Below are 25,809 nucleotides of genomic sequence, written 5' to 3' on the forward strand. Positions count from 1 at the left end.
TTTCAAAGGTTCCTCAGAGTACGCATGCTAATGTTCTTTAGAGCGAGATGTTAAAAGTCATGAAGAGAACATCAACAGAAAGAAAGCATGGATGAAACACTTCCTCTCCTCTCACAGGGGTTTGGAGTCAGGGAGGCTCTATAAATTATCCAGTCATTTTAAGCCTGAGAAGAAGAAATAAAAGTCTGCTTCCTTCTCCCAAACCGCAGTAGCAGTAAATATACACAACCCAACAGCACACACACTGCTTCCTTCTCCCAAACCGCAGTAGCAGTAAATATACACAACCCAACAGCACACACACTGCTTCCTTCTCCCAAACCGCAGTAGCAGTAAATATACACAACCCAACAGCACACACACTGCTTCCTTCTCCCAAACCGCAGTAGCAGTAAATATACACAACCCAACAGCACACACACTGCTTCCTTCTCCCAAACCGCAGTAGCAGTAAATATACACAACCCAACAGCACACACACTGCTTCCTTCTCCCAAACCGCAGTAGCAGTAAATATACACAACCCAACAGCACACACACTGCTTCCCTATTTTCCACATCACTAAATCACTCAGATTAATGAGCTTTGCTCCACTGATCGAGACGTGCATATCTGATTGGTTGAGATGGGTCACGTATACACCTATAGTCTTGTTCCCAAGCAACCATGTGACTGGGAGGGAATGAGTCTGAAATGGCACCCTATTTAATGCACTAATTTTGACCAGAGCCCTATGGGATCCCTATGGTCCCTAGTCAAGAGTAGTGCACTATATAGGGAATAGGGTGTCACTTCAGACACAGCCCACGACTCCATAGGAACTAGTGTGACTGGGAGGAAATGACACCAGGTAGGAAACCAGTGCATAGTTATTCTCTAAACTCTATGTCTAATGGCCCATTGTTATAGGACCAGGAGTTTGTCCTGACTACGTGATCTATCCAGGAGAGAAAAAATGTGACATGGTCAGGGAAAACTCTGGGTCCTACAGATCAGTTTACCTGGTGATGTGACATGGTCAGGGAGAACTATGGGCCCTGGACCAGTTTACCAGGTGATGTGACATGGTCAAGGAGAACTCTGGGTCCTCTAGACCAATTTGCCAGGTGATGTGACATGGTCAGGGAGAACTATGGGCCCTGGACCAGTTTACCTGGTGATGTGACATGGTCAGGGAGAACTCTGGGTCCTGGACCAGTTTACCTGGTGATGTGACCTGGTCAGGGAAAACTCTGGGTCCTCTAGACCAGTTTACCTGGTGATGTGACCTGGTCAGGGAAAACTCCATGGCCCTACTTATTGAAGCTGATTACAACAACAACAACAACAAGCCTCCATCTTACAGAAAACACCAGCTTCTATCCATATGGTATAGTGTACATAGCACTATGGCTGCAGCACTAGACTACAGCCAGTCAGCTGTGCTCAGCAAGCTGGTTAGGTCCTTCTGGTCTAGATCAGTCTTTAAATATAGTCTCTCTCATGGGCTGTCTCGAGAAAACATGAGCTGACATCACTCTCCCCTGAAACACACTGGTAACACAACAAACTAACCCCATGTTCAGAGAGAGAGCGAGGGAGCGAGAGAGAGGACAAGAAATAGAGAGAGAATGCAGGGAGAGAGAGACAGAGGGTGAGAGAAAAAGAAGAGAGGGAGAGAAAGAGAGAGGGTGAGAGAAAGCAAGAAAGGAGAGAAAGAGGGTTAGAGAAAAAGAAGAGTGAGAGAAAGAGAGAGAAAGGAGAGAAAGAGAGAGAGAAAGATGGAAAGGCAGAGTGCTGGAGGGAGATGTTTATTGTTGTTGTGATAGAGTAGTGTTACACTAGTGTTGGAACCAGCTAACCCACATGAGACAGATGACAACAATATGCCCTCCGGGACATCACCTGTCATTAGTTCATAGGTTTAGGCTGTGGCTCACACACAATCAAAACAAAAACACACACCCACACACACAGTTACATGTACGCACATTCTCATGTAGGCACACACACACACACACACACATTTACAACCCTTCAACATAGACATTTTCAGACAAAAGACACACACCAAACACACAGGTGAAGTTTAAAGCAGAGAGACTCTGTGCTCGTCTCCTGATCTCTCGACAGCTGGTATAAAAGCGCGCCAAAGAACCCGCGTGGCATGTGTTGAATGTGGATCCCATTTAACGCTTTAAATAGAACACGGCTACACCAGCGCACACACACACACTCGGACACACAGCCAAAAGCTATGAACCTGAGCTACAGACATGTCCTGCCTTGGGTCAATACCTGCAGGTAAACAAGCAGGTGTATGAGTGATTTAGGGGCTTGGAGAACAGACTACAGAGTTGACAGATAACAGCAGAGGCCATTCTGTATGGTGCAGGGCTAGTATTCTATCCCGTTTATGTGGAACGGTGTGGTAGGTAGACTGTGGCAGTAATGTTGGGTCTGCTGGGCTGAAACAGTCTGCTGCCTGCTGGAGTGTTGCTGTGGTCTCTGTCACTACATCAGTGTGTTAACCCCTAAGGGGTTTGACATGGCAGCCGTCGGCAGAAAAGCAGGGGAACTCTCATTCACAGACAGAATGTCCAACTGGTGAACAATATCAATTGTCCTCTTGATGTCAAAATGAGCTTCAGGACAGATGCACCTCTCTGTTTCTTTCTCCCCCCCACACACACAGTCCCACCCCTCACTTACAGGACTCTGTAGTATCTGTGTGACTCTCCTCTCTACCCCCCCCCCCCTCTCTCTTACTTACAGGACTCTGTAGTATCTGTGTGACTCTCCTCTCTACCCCCCCCTCTCTCTTACTTACAGGACTCTGTAGTATCTGTGTGACTCTCCTCTCTACCCCCCCCCCTCTCTTACTTACAGGACTCTGTAGTATCTGTGTGACTCTCCTCTCTACCCCCCCCCCTACTTACAGGACTCTGTAGTATCTGTGTGACTCTCCTCTCAACCCCCCCCTCTCTTACTTACAGGACTCTGTAGTATCTGTGTGACTCTCCTCTCCCCCCCCCTCTCTCTTACTTACAGGACTCTGTAGTATCTGTGTGACTCTCCTCTCTATACCCCCCCCTCTCTCTCTTACCTACAGGACTCTGTAGTATCTGTGTGACCCCTCCTCTCCCCCTCTTTCACTTACAGGACTCTGTAGTATCTGTGTGACTCTCCTCTCTACCCCCCTCTCTAGTATTTACAGGACTCTGTAGTATCTGTGTGACTCTCCTCTCTACCCTCCCCCCTCTCTTACTTACAGGACTCTGTAGTATCTGTGTGACTCTCCTCTCTACCCCCTCCCCCTCTCTCACTTACAGGACTCTGTAGTATCTGTGTGACTCTCCTCTCTATACCCCCCCCCCTCTCTCTTACCTACAGGACTCTGTAGTATCTGTGTGACTCTCCTCTCTACCCCCCCTCTCTTACTTACAGGACTCTGTAGTATCTGTGTGACTCTCCTCTCTACCCCCCTCCCCCTCTCTTACTTACAGGACTCTGTAGTATCTGTGTGACTCTCCTCTCTATATCCCCCTCTCTCTTACCTACAGGACTCTGTTGTATCTGTGTGACTCTCCTCTCTACCCCCCCTCTCTTACCTCTCCCCCTCTCTCACTTACAGGACTCTGTAGTATCTGTGTGACTCTCCTCTCTACCCCCCTCCCTCTCTCACTTACAGGACTCTGTAGTATCTGTGTGACTCTCCTCTCTACCCCCCCTCTCTCTTACTTACAGGACTCTGTAGTATCTGTGTGACTCTCCTCTCTACCCCCCCCTCTCTCTTACTTACAGGACTCTGTAGTATCTGTGTGACTCTCCTCTCTATACCCCCCCTCTCTCTTACCTACAGGACTCTGTAGTATCTGTGTGACTCTCCTCTCTACCCCCTCTCTCTTACTTACAGGACTCTGTAGTATCTGTGTGACTCTCTCTCCCCCCCTCTCTTACTTACAGGACTCTGTAGTATCTGTGTGACTCTCCTCTCTACCCCCCCCCTCTTTCTCTCTCTCACTTACAGGACTCTGTAGTATCTGTGTGACTCTCCTCTCTACCCCCCCCCCTCTTTCGCTCTCCTACTTACAGGACTCAGTAGTATCTGTGTGACTCTCCTCACTACCCCCCTCTTTCTCTCTCTTACTTACAGGACTCTGTAGTATCTGTGTGACTCTCCTCACTACCCCCCGCCCCCCCTCTTTCTCTCTCTTACTTACAGGACTCTGTAGTATCTGTGTGACTCTCTTCTTCTGTTCCATCATATTGAAGTCCTGTCTGAGGTCAGGTGACATGTTCCTCTCTCTCAGGTACTCGGGGTCGTTGGGGTCGATGCGGTCAAAGTATCTTTCCTTAGGACCACCGGGTCCTCCACTGCCGCTGGGCGTGGGAGGGGTGGTCACCACGGCGTGATGGCCTCCTGCACTCATGCCTGCTTCCTACGCTCCTCTGATCGAGCTCAGCTTCTCACTGGAAGGAGAGAGAGAGATTTAGAATAGAGATCTGACAGTTTGAGTTGCATCATTCAAGTTGCTTGAGAAAATGTTACTTGCAACCTGTAACTGCAACAGTAATTGTGTCCAAATTGCTTTGTGTGACAGCGGTTTTACACTGAACTAAACTAAAAGACGCAATGGAAATAGGACAGATATGTTGAAAAACAATGGAAATGGGACAGATATGTTGAAAAACAATGGAAATGGGACAGATATGTTGAAAAACAATGGAAATGGGACAGATATGTTGAAAAACATTGGAAATGGGACAGATATGTTGAAAAACATTGGAAATGGGACATATATGTTGAAAAACATTGGAAATGGGACAGATATGTTGAAAAACATTGGAAATGGGACAGATATGTTGAAAAACAATGGAAATAGGACAGATATGTTGAAAAACATTGGAAATGGGACAGATATGTTGAAAAACATTGGAAATGGGACAGATATGTTGAAAAACAATGGAAATAGGACAGATATGTTGAAAAACATTGGAAATGGGACATATATGTTGAAAAACAATGGAAATGGGACAGATATGTTGAAAAACATTGGAAATGGGACAGATATGTTGAAAAACAATGGAAATAGGACAGATATGTTGAAAAACAAGTCCAGAACATGTAGTTCCCAACTCCCCATTTAGTGGTGGAAAGGTTTATCACCCCAAAGGGAACATTTATTCTGCAGAAGACTAATTTGCCAGACTGTGGGAAAACAATAGTTTTAAGTCCTGTTGCAAACTACTATTGAGCACAGATGCAGAGCCCCAAGTTATGAATGCACACAAACTAAGTCTATTCCTGTGGGCAACAACTGTTCCAACTAAAAGGAATCCAAACTAGCATGAACCATTGACTTTAAAAAAAATCCAAACTAGTGGCAAACAGACAAGTCAAAGAGGACGTTCACTGCAAAATAAGTGAAATCCTCTGAACAGCAACCAGTCACTTTAACCAAACGGCATGCTAAACAGACTGTGGGACATGAGTATGCAGAGCCCCAGGTCAAGTGTCAATACAAAGTCAATTCACTTGACCATGACCTTTTCTGAAGAAGCCATTCCTATGACATTACTCTTCAAACAGAGAGATAACCAGACAGACGTACAGGATAACAGGTGACAGTGACATGTCCCACAGGGGACAGACGGACAGAGAGGAAACAACAGCAACGTGTCTGCCAAGCAGGAAGAGGATGCTCATCTTATCAGGTCGTCTGCTGTGGGAAACGTTGCTCTGTGATTGGTCAACGATCTGACGCCAGCATCAGGAGTCAGGACCCGCTCTGACTTTGGACAGATTTTTGTTTCCATCGTACGCACGCACACACACACACATCTATACGGAACGTGCTCCAGAGCGGGAAAGAAAGACAAACAAACTGAACGAGAGAGAGAAAGACTCATATTTTGTTAGCCCATCAGGGTCATGACTGGGTTAGTGAATACATTCCCCTGACTGTTGCCTCACCCTGTTCCAGTTGGCATGACAACACACAACAGTTGGAAACAGCTATAGTACGTCATGTGTTATTGACTCTCCTGAACCACTTGTTGCCATGCCAAATGAAGGAGAGAGCACAACAACGTCTGCAAAAGGGCCATGGATTTAATGACGGAATGAATTGGAAAGATCAACTAACGAGACAGAGAGTGTAAGAAACCATCTCCCAGGTTGCTTTGCGGCGTGGCTGTGGAGGTTAAAGGCTTCCGAATGCTTTGGTTCGGCTGGCGCCGAGGAGAGTGTGCTCACATACTCTCTTCAAAGACCTACGCTTGAAAAAGCAAAAATCGGCAATAGTACCGTTTGTCCATCTTGAAATGCCGTAGCCAGTATACACTTCCTCAAAATAGTCTGAATTCATCTAAGATAACTCAAGAACTGTCATTCATTTTGACGGTTCTGCCGAGGAGATCTTAGTCACCCAATTCTACATGTGACTAAAATGTTTGGTGCAGTATTTTTCTTCAGGCTGCCGAAAAAAACCAACTGTTGCCAAAGACCAAAACGTCACAAAATGTAGTCAGAATATATGCATGAACCGTTCCAGATGGGAAGCATGCGGATCGCCTTTAGGTTAAGCCTTGTATTAGAGATGGGAGGGGCAGTATTAGAGATGGGAGGGGCAGTATTAGAGATGGGAGGGGCAGTATTAGAGATGGGAGGGGCAGTATTAGAGAGGGGAGGGGCAGTATTAGAGATGGGAGGGGCAGTATTAGAGATGGGAGGGGCAGTATTGGAGATGGGATGGGATGGGAGGGGCAGTAATAGAGATGGGAGGGGCAGTATTAGAGATGGGAGGGGCACTATTGGAGATGGGATGGGAGGGGCAGTATTGGAGATGGGAGGGCAGTATTGGAGATGGGAGGGCAGTATTGGAGATGGGAGGGGCAGTATTGAAGATGGGAGGGCAGTATTGGAGATGGGAGGGGCAGTATTAGAGATGGGAGGGGCAGTATTAGAGATGGGAGGGGCAGTATTAGCGATGGGAGGGGTAGAGAGCAGGCTGGCCTCAACCAGATGGCTTGAGGTTTCCACCCAACAGAGAGCGACCACTACAGCTGGAACTGTTTTCACACACAGACACAGACAGACAGAGACAGAGAGAGAGAATGTAAACACATGTTTCCCATGACAATAAAAAACATTGAATTGAATTGAGCGAGAAAGCGAGAGACCTCTACAGCTGGGATTGTTTACCAATCACTCCAGTCACATGACCGCAGGCCACTTAAGAGGGTTACCCTAGCAGCAGAGAAAGATCTACTGTACCTGCAGTCTCACTCTCTCTCCCTTTCTTTATTTTCTCCCTGTCTCTTTCCCTTCCTTTCTCTTTTTGCCCAAGTCCTCTATCCCTTGGATTTGAACCAGGGAGGGAGTTAGGGATGGAGGAATAGAGGGATGGAGGGAGAGAAGGTAGATTATTTTCTTTGCTGCTCTGCGTTGCTAAGCTGCTCCTTCAGGTCTAATGGAACTTAACAAGATGTTGCAGATTAAGAGCCACAACGCACAGCTCTGGGCTACTCTGTAGTCTGGACCCGACCCAGTGTGTTGAACAACGCACAGCTCTGGGCTACTCTGTAGTCTGGACCCGACCCAGTGTGTTGAACAACGCACAGCTCTGGGCTCCCCTGTAGTCTGGACCCGACCCAGTGTGTTGAACAACGCACAGCTCTGGGCTACTCTGTAGTCTGGACCCGACCCAGTGTGTTGAACAACGCACAGCTCTGGGCTCCCCTGTAGTCTGGATCTGACCCAGTGTGTTGAACAACGCACAGCTCTGGGCTACTCTGTAGTCTGGACCCGACCCAGTGTGCTGAACAACACACAGCTCTGGGCTACTCTGTAGTCTGGACCCGACCCAGTGTGTTGAACAACGCACACCTCTGGGCTACTCTGTAGTCTGGACCTGACCCAGTGTGTTGAACAACGCACAGCTCTGGGCTACTCTGTAGTCTGGACCCGACCCAGTGTGTTGAACAACGCACAGCTCTGGGTTGAACAACGCACAGCTCCCCTGTAGTCTGGATCTGACCCAGTGTGTTGAACCCAGTGTGCACAGCTCTGGGCTACTCTGTAGTCTGGACCCGACCCAGTGTGTTGAACAATGCACAGCTCTGGGCTACTCTGTAGTCTGGACCTGACCCAGTGTGTTGAACAACGCACAGCCCTGGGCTACTCTGTAGTCTGGACCTGACCCAGTGTGTTGAACAACGCACAGCTCTGGGCTACTCTGTAGTCTGGACCCGACCCAGTGTGTTGAACAACGCACAGCCAGTTCTGGGCTACTCTGTAGTCTGGACCCGACCCAGTGTGTGTTTTTCAATGGGACTGCATAGACTTGTGGTGTCATGACGTGACCTCTTTGGGTATAGCAAGTTCCGTCCCCCTCTCTCCCTCTTACACCCAGGTTCTGTTATCTTAGGTCGTACATTCCTGAAGGAGGCTCTCTCCCTCATGCAGTATAGAGAGAGTGAGTTTCACAGTAGAACAAAGGAACTTCTTCTACATCATAGAACTTGAGAACTGAACAATGTCCATGTTTTGGAGAATGTGTAAACGGTCGGTGGAGACGCCAGCTACGACCGGTCCATTTTGTGTAATGTTTGTGACCTCATGAGAGACAATACAGCCACATTCCCATAACTCTGTTTATACAAGAGTCTCCGTTATGAGTTTCGCATCTAATTATTGTATAAAATGAATGAGTAAAGATGAAACTATTTGTGAAATGATGTAATGTGATTTTAAAAACTGTTTAATGAAAGAGAATCCAATTCCCCTTAAAGTCATTGGCCTGCCCCATGAGCATAGACATTGATCTGGCATCATGGGACAGCCCTTTTCTGCTGTTCCGAATATAAACCCCACCAGGAGAAGCCCACTTCAGACTGTGCGTACCTCGATTACCGAGAGGGCTAAGGTTTGAGTAGAGACCATGCATTCCTCGGTTGTTGAATTCCTAACCAAACCACGTGGAGATTTGGCTACACTGGTGGAAATGGTTCAACTCTGAGACTATTGATACCGACAGAATAAGAGCAAATCTTCAATACTAATTACTAGTCGGCAGCTAGAATTTATGTAGACTGAATGTGAAGACCGACAACCGCCGAAACATCTAGAAGAACATTTCTGAATATTACTCTGAAGTATCCATTCTAACCAAAGACTTTGTGGAAGAGAGAGACGGGCGGATGAACTTTCCAACAGAAAGACGGACGATTCCAACAGAGATCACGACGACACACAGCGTAAATATATAGTGATTGCAATTATTCCCGAATGAGTGAGCGTTCATGTGCAAAGGATTAGCATTTCAATTATTATCAGCTGTGTAGTGACTCTCGTCTTTCCCGGCCTTCTCAGTCCACACCCACTTCCCTTGTAACCATATATATTGTTGTTTGTTTATGCATTTCTGTGATTATTTAGTTAGTTAGTAAATAAATGATTAAGACAATTGATGGATGGATGATTCATAGCAAAGACTGGGTGCAGATAACCAACAACTTTCGACGTTTGGAATGACGTCAGGTAAAGAATGATTCATTAATTAGAAGACTAATTGGTCAGATATTAAAATATCTCAAAAGCTATATTAGGAAAATTATAATTTTGTAATTTGAAGATTTTCCTTGGTGCCCCGACTTCCTGGTTGTCACGACTCCAACCGAAGGTGGCTCCTCTTCCTGTTCGTGTGGCGCTCGGCGGTCGTCGTCACCGGTCTACTAGCTGCCACTGATCCATTTTTCCTTTTCTGTTGGTTTTGTCTTATTGGTTACACCTGTTTCTTGTTTAGGTTTTTAGTTGGGCTATTTAACCCGGTATGACCCGCCTGCTCTTAGTGCGGGCTTATTTTCTTCACTGTGTTTATGTGTAGTAGTGTGTTTAGTTTTGGGGTTTTCTTCAGACTTGTTAGGTCCTGGTTTTGGGTTATCGTGTGTATGTGCGCCCAGTGTTTTGGCGTTTACGATTTTCCCTGTGCCATTAAAGGCACTATTCCGTACCTTCAGCCTCCGGCCCCTGACTCCGCACCCACTACGCCTAAGTGTGTCACACTGGTTATCACATCATGTATTTTTTTTAAATATATTTTTTTACCTTTATTTTACTTTTAAGAACAAATTCTTATTTTCAATGACGGCCTAGGAACAGTGGGTTAACTGCCTGTTCAGGGGCAGAATGACAGATTTGTACCTTGTCAGCTCGGGGATTCGAACTTGCAACCTTTCGGTTACTAGTCCAACGCTCTAACCACTAGGCTACCCTGCCGCCCCTACTACAGTATGATACTTAACTACAGAGAATTGATTTGATAAAATAAGACTTCACTTTAATAATGCCAAAGACATGACAGTGGTTACTTCCTGCAAGTTCCTCTCTGTGTTACTATAATAGTTTTAACTTACAGTAGGGGACCTTGTATGGACACAAAGCAAGATGAATGATCGCTTTATGACTTTATTATAAGACACTATTAATACATTTCCCTCAAAGAGCTAAGGTACATAGTACCAGTCTGTCTGTAGGTACATTACATGTGAGCCAAACTCCAGTAGGTATATCATGTGTGTACATAGTACCAGTCTGTCTGTAGGTACATTACATGTTTGAGCCAAACTCCAGTAGGAATATCATGTGTCTACATAGTACCAGTCTGTCTGTAGGTACATTACATGTTTGAGCCAGTAGGTATAAACTACCAGTCTGTCTGTAGGTACATTACATGTTTGAGCCAAACTCCAGTAGGAATATCATGTGTCTACATAGTACCAGTCTGTCTGTAGGTACATTACATGTTTGAGCCAAACTCCAGTAGGTATATCATGTGTGTACATAGTACCAGTCTGTCTGTAGGTACATTACATGTTTGAGCCAAACTCCAGTAGGTATATCATGTGTGTACATAGTACCAGTCAGTTAGTACATAAAAAAGACTATTACAAGTGAAAGACGACATAGATTCAAAGCCAATGTAGTGACAGGTTGTTTGATAGTCTGACCAAATAGGCCATCGCCATGACACCGGAGACAAGTGCATGCTGGACATTCCGATGCCATGCCCAGCTGACCAATGAGCTGACACTTGTGACCCTGAGAGGGGAATGGCTTAGGGGGATGACATGAGTTAACGAGTTTACAACGTGGTCATGACAACAAGAGAGCCAAATAAGTCCAATAGTGCATCCTACAGCAGGGTTTCCCACACTGCAATTTAAATAGACAATATGACACTTAATATCCTGTCTAATATGGACTGTAATGTAGGACTACAGTATGAGACTTACTATCCTGTCTAATATAATATGGACTGTCTAATATAATATGTAATGTAGGACTACAGTATGAGACTTAATATCCTGTCTAATATGGGCTGTAATGTAGGACTACAGTATGAGACTTAATATCCTGTCTAATATAATATGGACTGTAATGTAGGACTACAGTATGAGACTTACTATCCTGTCTAATATGGACTGTAATGTAGGACTACAGTATATGAGACTTACTATCCTGTCTAATATAATATGGGCTGTAATGTAGGACTACAGTATATGAGACTTAATATCCTGTCTAATATAATATGGGCTGTAATGTAGGACTACAGTATGAGACTTACTATCCTGTCTAATATAATATGGGCTGTAATGTAGGACTACAGTATATGAGACTTAAAATCCTGTCTAATATAATATGGCTGTAATGTAGGACTATGAGACTTATATGATGGACTTAATATACAGTATGAGACTTAATATAATATGGGCTGTAATGTAGGACTACAGTATATGAGACTTAATATCCTGTCTAATATAATATGGACTGTAATGTAGGACTACAGTATATGAGACTTAATATCCTGTCTAATATAATATGGACTGTAATGTAGGACTACAGTATGAGACTTAATATCCTGTCTAATATAATATGGGCTGTAATGTAGGACTACAGTATATGAGACTTAATATCCTGTCTAATATAATATGGGCTGTAATGTAGGACTACAGTATGAGACTTACTATCCTGTCTAATATGGACTGTAATGTAGGACTACAGTATGAGACTTACTATCCTGTCTAATATAATATGGGCTGTAATGTAGGACTACAGTATATGAGACTTAACATCCTGTCTAATATAATATGGACTGTAATGTAGGACTACAGTATGAGACTTACTATCCTGTCTAATATGGACTGTAATGTAGGACTACAGTATGAGACTTACTATCCTGTCTAATATAATATGGGCTGTAATGTAGGACTACAGTATGATACTTACTATCCTGTCTAATATAATATGGACTGTAATGTAGGACTACAGTATGAGACTTAATATCCTGTCTAATATAATATGGACTGTAATGTAGGACTACAGTATGATACTTACTATCCTGTCTAATATAATATGGACTGTAATGTAGGACTACAGTATGACACTTAATATCCTGTCTAATATGGACTGTAATGTAGGACTACAGTATGAGACTTACTATCCTGTCTAATATAATATGGACTGTAATGTAGGACTACAGTATGAGACTTAATATCCTGTCTAATATGGGCTGTAATGTAGGACTACAGTATATGAGACTTAATATCCTGTCTAATATGGGCTGTAATGTAGGACTACAGTATGAGACTTACTATCCTGTCTAATATGGACTGTAATGTAGGACTACAGTATATGAGACTTACTATCCTGTCTAATATAATATGGGCTGTAATGTAGGACTACAGTATATGAGACTTAATATCCTGTCTAATATAATATGGGCTGTAATGTAGGACTACAGTATGAGACTTACTATCCTGTCTAATATAATATGGGCTGTAATGTAGGACTACAGTATATGAGACTTAAAATCCTGTCTAATATAATATGGACTGTAATGTAGGACTACAGTATGAGACTTACTATCCTGTCTAATATAATATGGACTGTAATGTGGGACTACAGTATGAGACTTAATATCCTGTCTAATATGGGCTGTAATGTAGGACTACAGTATGAGACTTAATATCCTGTCTAATATAATATGGACTGTAATGTAGGACTACAGTATATGAGACTTACTATCCTGTCTAATATAATATGGACTGTAATGTAGGACTACAGTATATGAGACTTAATATCCTGTCTAATATAATATGGACTGTAATGTAGGACTACAGTATGAGACTTAATATCCTGTCTAATATAATATGGGCTGTAATGTAGGACTACAGTATATGAGACTTAATATCCTGTCTAATATAATATGGGCTGTAATGTAGGACTACAGTATGAGACTTACTATCCTGTCTAATATGGACTGTAATGTAGGACTACAGTATGAGACTTACTATCCTGTCTAATATAATATGGGCTGTAATGTAGGACTACAGTATATGAGACTTAACATCCTGTCTAATATAATATGGACTGTAATGTAGGACTACAGTATGAGACTTACTATCCTGTCTAATATGGACTGTAATGTAGGACTACAGTATGAGACTTACTATCCTGTCTAATATAATATGGGCTGTAATGTAGGACTACAGTATGATACTTACTATCCTGTCTAATATAATATGGACTGTAATGTAGGACTACAGTATGAGACTTAATATCCTGTCTAATATAATATGGACTGTAATGTAGGACTACAGTATATGAGACTTAATATCCTGTCTAATATAATATGGACTGTAATGTAGGACTACAGTATGAGACTTAATATCCTGTCTAATATAATATGGGCTGTAATGTAGGACTACAGTATATGAGACTTAATATCCTGTCTAATATAATATGGGCTGTAATCTAGGACTACAGTATGAGACTTACTATCCTGTCTAATATGGACTGTAATGTAGGACTACAGTATGAGACTTACTATCATGTCTAATATAATATGGGCTGTAATGTAGGACTACAGTATGATACTTACTATCCTGTCTAATATGGACTGTAATGTAGGACTACAGTATGAGACTTACTATCCTGTCTAATATAATATGGGCTGTAATGTAGGACTACAGTATATGAGACTTAACATCCTGTCTAATATAATATGGACTGTAATGTAGGACTACAGTATGAGACTTACTATCCTGTCTAATATGGACTGTAATGTAGGACTACAGTATGAGACTTACTATCCTGTCTAATATAATATGGGCTGTAATGTAGGACTACAGTATGATACTTACTATCCTGTCTAATATAATATGGACTGTAATGTAGGACTACAGTATTTGAGACTTACTATCCTGTCTAATATAATATGGGCTGTAATGTAGGACTACAGTATATGAGACTTAATATCCTGTCTAATATAATATGGGCTGTAATGTAGGACTACAGTATGAGACTTACTATCCTGTCTAATATAATATGGACTGTAATGTAGGACTACAGTATGAGACTTAATATCCTGTCTAATATGGGCTGTAATGTAGGACTACAGTATGAGACTTAATATCCTGTCTAATATAATATGGACTGTAATGTAGGACTACAGTATATGAGACTTACTATCCTGTCTAATATAATATGGGCTGTAATGTAGGACTACAGTATGAGACTTACTATCCTGTCTAATATAATATGGGCTGTAATGTAGGACTACAGTATATGAGACTTAATATCCTGTCTAATATAATATGGGCTGTAATGTAGGACTACAGTATATGAGACTTAATATCCTGTCTAATATAATATGGGCTGTAATGTAGGACTACAGTATATGAGACTTAATATCCTGTCTAATATAATATGGACTGAGACTTACTATCCTGTCTAATATGGACTGTAATGTAGGACTACAGTATATGAGACTTACTATCCTGTCTAATATAATATGGGCTGTAATGTAGGACTACAGTATATGAGACTTAATATCCTGTCTAATATAATATGGGCTGTAATGTAGGACTACAGTATGAGACTTACTATCCTGTCTAATATAATATGGGCTGTAATGTAGGACTACAGTATATGAGACTTAACATCCTGTCTAATATAATATGGACTGTAATGTAGGACTACAGTATATGACACTTAATATCCTGTCTAATATAATATGGGCTGTAATGTAGGACTACAGTATATGAGACTTACTATCCTGTCTAATATAATATGGGCTGTAATGTAGGACTACAGTATGAGACTTAATATCCTGTCTAATATGGACTGTAATGTAGGACTACAGTATGAGACTTACTATCCTGTCTAATATAATATGGACTGTAATGTAGGACTACAGTATATGAGACTTACTATCCTGTCTAATATAATATGGGCTGTAATGTAGGACTACAGTATGAGACTTACTATCCTGTCTAATATGGACTGTAATAGGATAAGTATGAGACTTACTATCCTGTCTAATATGGACTGTAATGTAGGACTACAGTATGAGACTTACTATCCTGTCTAATATAATATGGGCTGTAATGTAGGACTACAGTATGAGACTTACTATCCTGTCTAATATAATATGGGCTGTAATGTAGGACTACAGTATGAGACTTACTATCCTGTCTAATATAATATGGGCTGTAATGTAGGACTACAGTATATGAGACTTAATATCCTGTCTAATATAATATGGGCTGTAATGTAGGACTACAGTATATGAGACTTACTATCCTGTCTAATATAATATGGGCTGTAATGTAGGACTACAGTATGAGACTTACTATCCTGTCTAATATAATATGGACTGTAATGTAGGACTACAGTATGAGACTTACTATCCTGTCTAATATAATATGGGCTGTAATGTAGGACTACAGTATGAGACTTAATATCCTGTCTAATATGGACTGTAATGTAGGACTACAGTATGAGACTTACTATCCTGTCTAATATAATATGGACTGTAATGTAGGACTACAGTATATGAGACTTACTATCCTGTCTAATATAATATGGGCTGTAATGTAGGACTACAGTATGAGACTTACTATCCTGTCTAATATGGACTGTAATGTAGGACTACAGTATATGAGACTTAATATCCTGTCTAATATAATATGGACTGTAATGTAGGACTACAGTATATGACACTTACTATCCTGTCTAATATGGACTGTAATGTAGGACTACAGTATATGAGACTTACTATCCTGTCTAATATAATATGGACTGTAATGTAGGACTACAGTATGAGACTTACTATCCTGTCTAATATGGACTGTAATGTAGGACTACAGTATGAGACTTACTATCCTGTCTAATATAATATGGGCTGTAATGTAGGACTACAGTATGAGACTTACTATCCTGTCTAATATAATATGGGCTGTAATGTAGGACTACAGTATATGAGACTTAATATCCTGTCTAATATAATATGGGCTGTAATGTAGGACTACGGTATATGAGACTTAATATCCTGTCTAATATAATATGGGCTGTAATGTAGGACTACAGTATATGAGACTTACTATCCTGTCTAATATAATATGGGCTGTAATGTAGGACTACAGTATGAGACTTACTATCCTGTCTAATATAATATGGACTGTAATGTAGGACTACAGTATGAGACTTACTATCCTGTCTAATATAATATGGGCTGTAATATAGGACTACAGTATGAGACTTAATATCCTGTCTAATATGGACTGTAATGTAGGACTACAGTATGAGACTTACTATCCTGTCTAATATAATATGGACTGTAATGTAGGACTACAGTATATGAGACTTACTATCCTGTCTAATATAATATGGACTGTAATGTAGGACTACAGTATATGACACTTACTATCCTGTCTAATATGGACTGTAATGTAGGACTACAGTATATGACACTTACTATCCTGTCTAATATAATATGGGCTGTAATGTAGGACTACAGTATATGAGACTTACTATCCTGTCTAATATAATATGGGCTGTAATGTAGGACTACAGTATGAGACTTACTATCCTGTCTAATATAATATGGACTGTAATGTAGGACTACAGTATGAGACTTACTATCCTGTCTAATATAATATGGGCTGTAATATAGGACTACAGTATGAGACTTAATATCCTGTCTAATATGGACTGTAATGTAGGACTACAGTATGAGACTTACTATCCTGTCTAATATAATATGGACTGTAATGTAGGACTACAGTATATGAGACTTACTATCCTGTCTAATATAATATGGACTGTAATGTAGGACTACAGTATATGACACTTACTATCCTGTCTAATATGGACTGTAATGTAGGACTACAGTATATGACACTTACTATCCTGTCTAATATGGACTGTAATGTAGGACTACAGTATATGAGACTTAATATCCTGTCTAATATAATATGGACTGTAATGTAGGACTACAGTATATGACACTTACTATCCTGTCTAATATAATATGGACTGTAATGTAGGACTACAGTATATGACACTTACTATCCTGTCTAATATGGGCTGTAATGTAGGACTACAGTATGAGACTTACTATCCTGTCTAATATAATATGGACTGTAATGTAGGACTACAGTATATGAGACTTACTATCCTGTCTAATATAATATGGACTGTAATGTAGGACTACAATATGAGACTTACTATCCTGTCTAATATAATATGGGCTGTAATGTAGGACTACAGTATGAGACTTACTATCCTGTCTAATATAATATGGGCTGTAATGTAGGACTACAGTATATGAGACTTAATATCCTGTCTAATATAATATGGGCTGTAATGTAGGACTACAATATATGAGACTTACTATCCTGTCTAATATAATATGGGCTGTAATGTAGGACTACAGTATGAGACTTACTATCCTGTCTAATATAATATAGACTGTAATGTAGGACTACAGTATGAGACTTACTATCCTGTCTAATATAATATGGGCTGTAATGTAGGACTACAGTATGAGACTTAATATCCTGTCTAATATGGACTGTAATGTAGGACTACAGTATGAGACTTACTATCCTGTCTAATATAATATGGACTGTAATGTAGGACTACAGTATATGAGACTTACTATCCTGTCTAATATAATATGGGCTGTAATGTAGGACTACAGTATGAGACTTACTATCCTGTCTAATATGGACTGTAATGTAGGACTACAGTATATGAGACTTAATATCCTGTCTAATATAATATGGACTGTAATGTAGGACTACAGTATATGACACTTACTATCCTGTCTAATATAATATGGACTGTAATGTAGGACTACAGTATATGACACTTACTATCCTGTCTAATATGGGCTGTAATGTAGGACTACAGTATGAGACTTACTATCCTGTCTAATATAATATGGACTGTAATGTAGGACTACAGTATATGAGACTTACTATCCTGTCTAATATAATATGGACTGTAATGTAGGACTACAGTATGAGACTTACTATCCTGTCTAATATGGACTGTAATGTAGGACTACAGTATGAGACTTACTATCCTGTCTAATATAATATGGGCTGTAATGTAGGACTACAGTATATGAGACTTACTATCCTGTCTAATATAATATGGGCTGTAATGTAGGACTACAGTATGAGACTTACTATCCTGTCTAATATAATATGGGCTGTAATGTAGGACTACAGTATGAGACTTAATATCCTGTCTAATATGGACTGTAATGTAGGACTACAGTATGAGACTTACTATCCTGTCTAATATAATATGGACTGTAATGTAGGACTACAGTATATGAGACTTACTATCCTGTCTAATATAATATGGGCTGTAATGTAGGACTACAGTATGAGACTTACTATCCTGTCTAATATGGACTGTAATGTAGGACTACAGTATATGAGACTTAATATCCTGTCTAATATAATATGGACTGTAATGTAGGACTACAGTATATGAGACTTACTATCCTGTCTAATATAATATGGACTGTAATGTAGGACTACAGTATATGAGACTTACTATCCTGTCTAATATAATATGGGCTGTAATGTAGGACTACAGTATGAGACTTACTATCCTGTCTAATATAATATGGACTGTAATGTAGGACTACAGTATATGAGACTTACTATCCTGTCTAATATAATATGGACTGTAATGTAGGACTACAGTATGAGACTTACTATCCTGTCTAATATGGACTGTAATGTAGGACTACAGTATGAGACTTACTATCCTGTCTAATATAATATGGGCTGTAATGTAGGACTACAGTATATGAGACTTACTATCCTGTCTAATATAATATGGGCTGTAATGTAGGACTACAGTATGAGACTTACTATCCTGTCTAATATAATATGGGCTGTAATGTAGGACTACAGTATATGAGACTTAATATCCTGTCTAATATAATATGGGCTGTAATGTAGGACTACAGTATGAGACTTACTATCCTGTCTAATATAATATGGACTGTAATGTAGGACTACAGTATGAGACTTACTATACTGTCTAATATAATATGGGCTGTAATGTAGGACTACAGTATGAGACTTAATATCCTGTCTAATATGGACTGTAATGTAGGACTACAGTATGAGACTTACTATCCTGTCTAATATAATATGGACTGTAATGTAGGACTACAGTATGAGACTTACTATCCTGTCTAATATGGACTGTAATGTAGGACTACAGTATATGAGACTTAATATCCTGTCTAATATAATATGGACTGTAATGTAGGACTACAGTATATGACACTTACTATCCTGTCTAATATGGACTGTAATGTAGGACTACAGTATATGAGACTTACTATCCTGTCTAATATAATATGGACTGTAATGTAGGACTACAGTATGAGACTTACTATCCTGTCTAATATGGACTGTAATGTAGGACTACAGTATGAGACTTACTATCCTGTCTAATATAATATGGACTGTAATGTAGGACTACAGTATGAGACTTACTATCCTGTCTAATATAATATGGGCTGTAATGTAGGACTACAGTATGAGACTTACTATCCTGTCTAATATAATATGGGCTGTAATGTAGGACTACAGTATATGAGACTTAATATCCTGTCTAATATAATATGGGCTGTAATGTAGGACTACAGTATATGAGACTTACTATCCTGTCTAATATAATATGGGCTGTAATGTAGGACTACAGTATGAGACTTACTTACTATCCTGTCTAATATAATATGGACTGTAATGTAGGACTACAGTATGAGACTTACTATCCTGTCTAATATAATATGGGCTGTAATGTAGGACTACAGTATGAGACTTAATATCCTGTCTAATATGGACTGTAATGTAGGACTACAGTATGAGACTTACTATCCTGTCTAATATAATATGGACTGTAATGTAGGACTACAGTATATGAGACTTACTATCCTGTCTAATATAATATGGACTGTAATGTAGGACTACAGTATGAGACTTACTATCCTGTCTAATATGGACTGTAATGTAGGACTACAGTATATGAGACTTACTATCCTGTCTAATATGGATAATATACAGTATATGGACTGTATGGATGTAGGACTACAGTATATGAGACTTAATATCCTGTCTAATATAATATGGACTGTAATGTAGGACTACAGTATATGACACTTACTATCCTGTCTAATATAATATGGACTGTAATGTAGGACTACAGTATATGACACTTACTATCCTGTCTAATATGGGCTGTAATGTAGGACTACAGTATGAGACTTACTATCCTGTCTAATATAATATGGACTGTAATGTAGGACTACAGTATATGAGACTTACTATCCTGTCTAATATAATATGGACTGTAATGTAGGACTACAGTATGAGACTTACTATCCTGTCTAATATGGACTGTAATGTAGGACTACAGTATGAGACTTACTATCCTGTCTAATATAATATGGGCTGTAATGTAGGACTACAGTATGAGACTTACTATCCTGTCTAATATAATATGGGCTGTAATGTAGGACTACAGTATATGAGACTTAATATCCTGTCTAATATAATATGGGCTGTAATGTAGGACTACAGTATATGAGACTTACTATCCTGTCTAATATAATATGGGCTGTAATGTAGGACTACAGTATGAGACTTACTATCCTGTCTAATATAATATGGACTGTAATGTAGGACTACAGTATGAGACTTACTATCCTGTCTAATATAATATGGGCTGTAATGTAGGACTACAGTATGAGACTTAATATCCTGTCTAATATAATATGGACTGTAATGTAGGACTACAGTATGAGACTTACTATCCTGTCTAATATAATATGGACTGTAATGTAGGACTACAGTATATGAGACTTACTATCCTGTCTAATATAATATGGGCTGTAATGTAGGACAGTATGAGACTTACTATCCTGTCTAATATGGACTGTAATGTAGGACTACAGTATATGAGACTTACTATCCTGTCTAATATAATATGGACTGTAATGTAGGACTACAGTATATGACACTTACTATCCTGTCTAATATAATATGGACTGTAATAGGACTACAGTATATGACACTTACTATCCTGTCTAATATGGGCTGTAATGTAGGACTACAGTATGAGACTTACTATCCTGTCTAATATAATATGGACTGTAATGTAGGACTACAGTATATGAGACTTACTATCCTGTCTAATATAATATGGACTGTAATGTAGGACTACAGTATGAGACTTACTATCCTGTCTAATATGGACTGTAATGTAGGACTACAGTATGAGACTTACTATCCTGTCTAATATAATATGGGCTGTAATGTAGGACTACAGTATATGAGACTTACTATCCTGTCTAATATAATATGGGCTGTAATGTAGGACTACAGTATGAGACTTACTATCCTGTCTAATATAATATGGACTGTAATGTAGGACTACAGTATGAGACTTACTATCCTGTCTAATATAATATGGGCTGTAATGTAGGACTACAGTATGAGACTTAATATCCTGTCTAATATGGACTGTAATGTAGGACTACAGTATGAGACTTACTATCCTGTCTAATATAATATGGACTGTAATGTAGGACTACAGTATGAGACTTACTATCCTGTCTAATATAATATGGGCTGTAATGTAGGACTACAGTATGATACTTACTATCCTGTCTAATATAATATGGACTGTAATGTAGGACTACAGTATATGAGACTTACTATCCTGTCTAATATAATATGGACTGTAATGTAGGACTACAGTATGAGACTTACTATCCTGTCTAATATGGACTGTAATGTAGGACTACAGTATGAGACTTACTATCCTGTCTAATATAATATGGGCTGTAATGTAGGACTACAGTATATGAGACTTACTATCCTGTCTAATATAATATGGGCTGTAATGTAGGACTACAGTATGATACTTACTATCCTGTCTAATATAATATGGGCTGTAATGTAGGACTACAGTATATGAGACTTACTATCCTGTCTAATATAATATGGGCTGTAATGTAGGACTACAGTATGAGACTTACTATCCTGTCTAATATAATATGGACTGTAATGTAGGACTACAGTATGAGACTTACTATCCTGTCTAATATAATATGGGCTGTAATGTAGGACTACAGTATGAGACTTAATATCCTGTCTAATATGGACTGTAATGTAGGACTACAGTATGAGACTTACTATCCTGTCTAATATAATATGGACTGTAATGTAGGACTACAGTATGAGACTTACTATCCTGTCTAATATAATATGGGCTGTAATGTAGGACTACAGTATGAGACTTACTATCCTGTCTAATATAATATGGACTGTAATGTAGGACTACAGTATGAGACTTACTATCCTGTCTAATATGGACTGTAATGTAGGACTACAGTATGAGACTTACTATCCTGTCTAATATAATATGGACTGTAATGTAGGACTACAGTATATGAGACTTACTATCCTGTCTAATATAATATGGGCTGTAATGTAGGACTACAGTATGAGACTTACTATCCTGTCTAATATAATATGGGCTGTAATGTAGGACTACAGTATATGAGACTTAATATCCTGTCTAATATAATATGGGCTGTAATGTAGGACTACAGTATATGAGACTTACTATCCTGTCTAATATAATATGGGCTGTAATGTAGGACTACAGTATGAGACTTAATATCCTGTCTAATATGGACTGTAATGTAGGACTACAGTATGAGACTTACTATCCTGTCTAATATAATATGGACTGTAATGTAGGACTACAGTATATGAGACTTACTATCCTGTCTAATATAATATGGGCTGTAATGTAGGACTACAGTATGAGACTTACTATCCTGTCTAATATAATATGGACTGTAATGTAGGACTACAGTATATGAGACTTAATATCCTGTCTAATATAATATGGACTGTAATGTAGGACTATAGTATATGACACTTACTATCCTGTCTAATATAATATGGACTGTAATGTAGGACTACAGTATATGACACTTACTATCCTGTCTAATATGGGCTGTAATGTAGGACTACAGTATGAGACTTACTATCCTGTCTAATATAATATGGACTGTAATGTAGGACTACAGTATATGAGACTTACTATCCTGTCTAATATAATATGGACTGTAATGTAGGACTACAGTATGAGACTTACTATCCTGTCTAATATGGACTGTAATGTAGGACTACAGTATGAGACTTACTATCCTGTCTAATATAATATGGGCTGTAATGTAGGACTACAGTATATGAGACTTACTATCCTGTCTAATATAATATGGGCTGTAATGTAGGACTACAGTATGAGACTTACTATCCTGTCTAATATAATATGGGCTGTAATGTAGGACTACAGTATATGAGACTTAATATCCTGTCTAATATAATATGGGCTGTAATGTAGGACTACAGTATATGAGACTTACTATCCTGTCTAATATAATATGGGCTGTAATGTAGGACTACAGTATGAGACTTAATATCCTGTCTAATATGGACTGTAATGTAGGACTACAGTATGAGACTTACTATCCTGTCTAATATAATATGGACTGTAATGTAGGACTACAGTATATGAGACTTACTATCCTGTCTAATATAATATGGGCTGTAATGTAGGACTACAGTATGAGACTTACTATCCTGTCTAATATGGACTGTAATGTAGGACTACAGTATGAGACTTACTATCCTGTCTAATATGGACTGTAATGTAGGACTACAGTATGAGACTTACTATCCTGTCTAATATAATATGGACTGTAATGTAGGACTACAGTATATGACACTTACTATCCTGTCTAATATGGGCTGTAATGTAGGACTACAGTATGAGACTTACTATCCTGTCTAATATAATATGGACTGTAATGTAGGACTACAGTATATGAGACTTACTATCCTGTCTAATATAATATGGACTGTAATAGGACTACAGTATGAGACTTACTATCCTGTCTAATATGGACTGTAATGTAGGACTACAGTATGAGACTTACTATCCTGTCTAATATAATATGGGCTGTAATGTAGGACTACAGTATATGAGACTTACTATCCTGTCTAATATAATATGGGCTGTAATGTAGGACTACAGTATGAGACTTACTATCCTGTCTAATATAATATGGGCTGTAATGTAGGACTACAGTATATGAGACTTAATATCCTGTCTAATATAATATGGGCTGTAATGTAGGACTACAGTATATGAGACTTACTATCCTGTCTAATATAATATGGGCTGTAATGTAGGACTACAGTATGAGACTTAATATCCTGTCTAATATGGACTGTAATGTAGGACTACAGTATGAGACTTACTATCCTGTCTAATATAATATGGACTGTAATGTAGGACTACAGTATATGAGACTTACTATCCTGTCTAATATAATATGGGCTGTAATGTAGGACTACAGTATGAGACTTACTATCCTGTCTAATATGGACTGTAATGTAGGACTACAGTATATGAGACTTAATATCCTGTCTAATATAATATGGACTGTAATGTAGGACTATAGTATATGACACTTACTATCCTGTCTAATATAATATGGACTGTAATGTAGGACTACAGTATATGACACTTACTATCCTGTCTAATATGGACTGTAATGTAGGACTACAGTATGAGACTTACTATCCTGTCTAATATAATATGGACTGTAATGTAGGACTACAGTATATGAGACTTACTATCCTGTCTAATATAATATGGACTGTAATGTAGGACTACAGTATGAGACTTACTATCCTGTCTAATATGGACTGTAATGTAGGACTACAGTATGAGACTTACTATCCTGTCTAATATAATATGGGCTGTAATGTAGGACTACAGTATATGAGACTTACTATCCTGTCTAATATAATATGGGCTGTAATGTAGGACTACAGTATGAGACTTACTATCCTGTCTAATATAATATGGGCTGTAATGTAGGACTACAGTATATGAGACTTAATATCCTGTCTAATATAATATGGGCTGTAATGTAGGACTACAGTATATGAGACTTACTATCCTGTCTAATATAATATGGGCTGTAATGTAGGACTACAGTATGAGACTTACTATCCTGTCTAATATAATATGGACTGTAATGTAGGACTACAGTATGAGACTTACTATCCTGTCTAATATAATATGGGCTGTAATGTAGGACTACAGTATGAGACTTAATATCCTGTCTAATATGGACTGTAATGTAGGACTACAGTATGAGACTTACTATCCTGTCTAATATAATATGGACTGTAATGTAGGACTACAGTATATGAGACTTACTATCCTGTCTAATATAATATGGACTGTAATGTAGGACTACAGTATGAGACTTACTATCCTGTCTAATATGGACTGTAATGTAGGACTACAGTATGAGACTTACTATCCTGTCTAATATAATATGGGCTGTAATGTA

At 39.1% G+C, this 25,809-nt stretch overlaps 1 protein-coding gene across 1 annotated transcript in view; it reads right to left on the reverse strand.

Moving 5' to 3' along the window:
* LOC115116266 (gamma-adducin-like) overlaps nt 1-25,809 on the reverse strand; it is a gene marked incomplete at its 3' end in the record, with an annotated part of 57,296 nt that overhangs the window by 24,319 nt on the left and 7,168 nt on the right. The window contains exon 2 of the mRNA XM_065015071.1: nt 4,204-4,453. Within this exon, the coding sequence (XP_064871143.1) occupies nt 4,204-4,413 (210 nt within the window). The remainder of the gene's footprint in view (nt 1-4,203; nt 4,454-25,809) is intronic.

Source organism: Oncorhynchus nerka, unplaced genomic scaffold (genome assembly GCF_034236695.1).
Source record: "Oncorhynchus nerka isolate Pitt River unplaced genomic scaffold, Oner_Uvic_2.0 unplaced_scaffold_1727, whole genome shotgun sequence".
NCBI lineage: Eukaryota > Metazoa > Chordata > Actinopteri > Salmoniformes > Salmonidae > Oncorhynchus > Oncorhynchus nerka.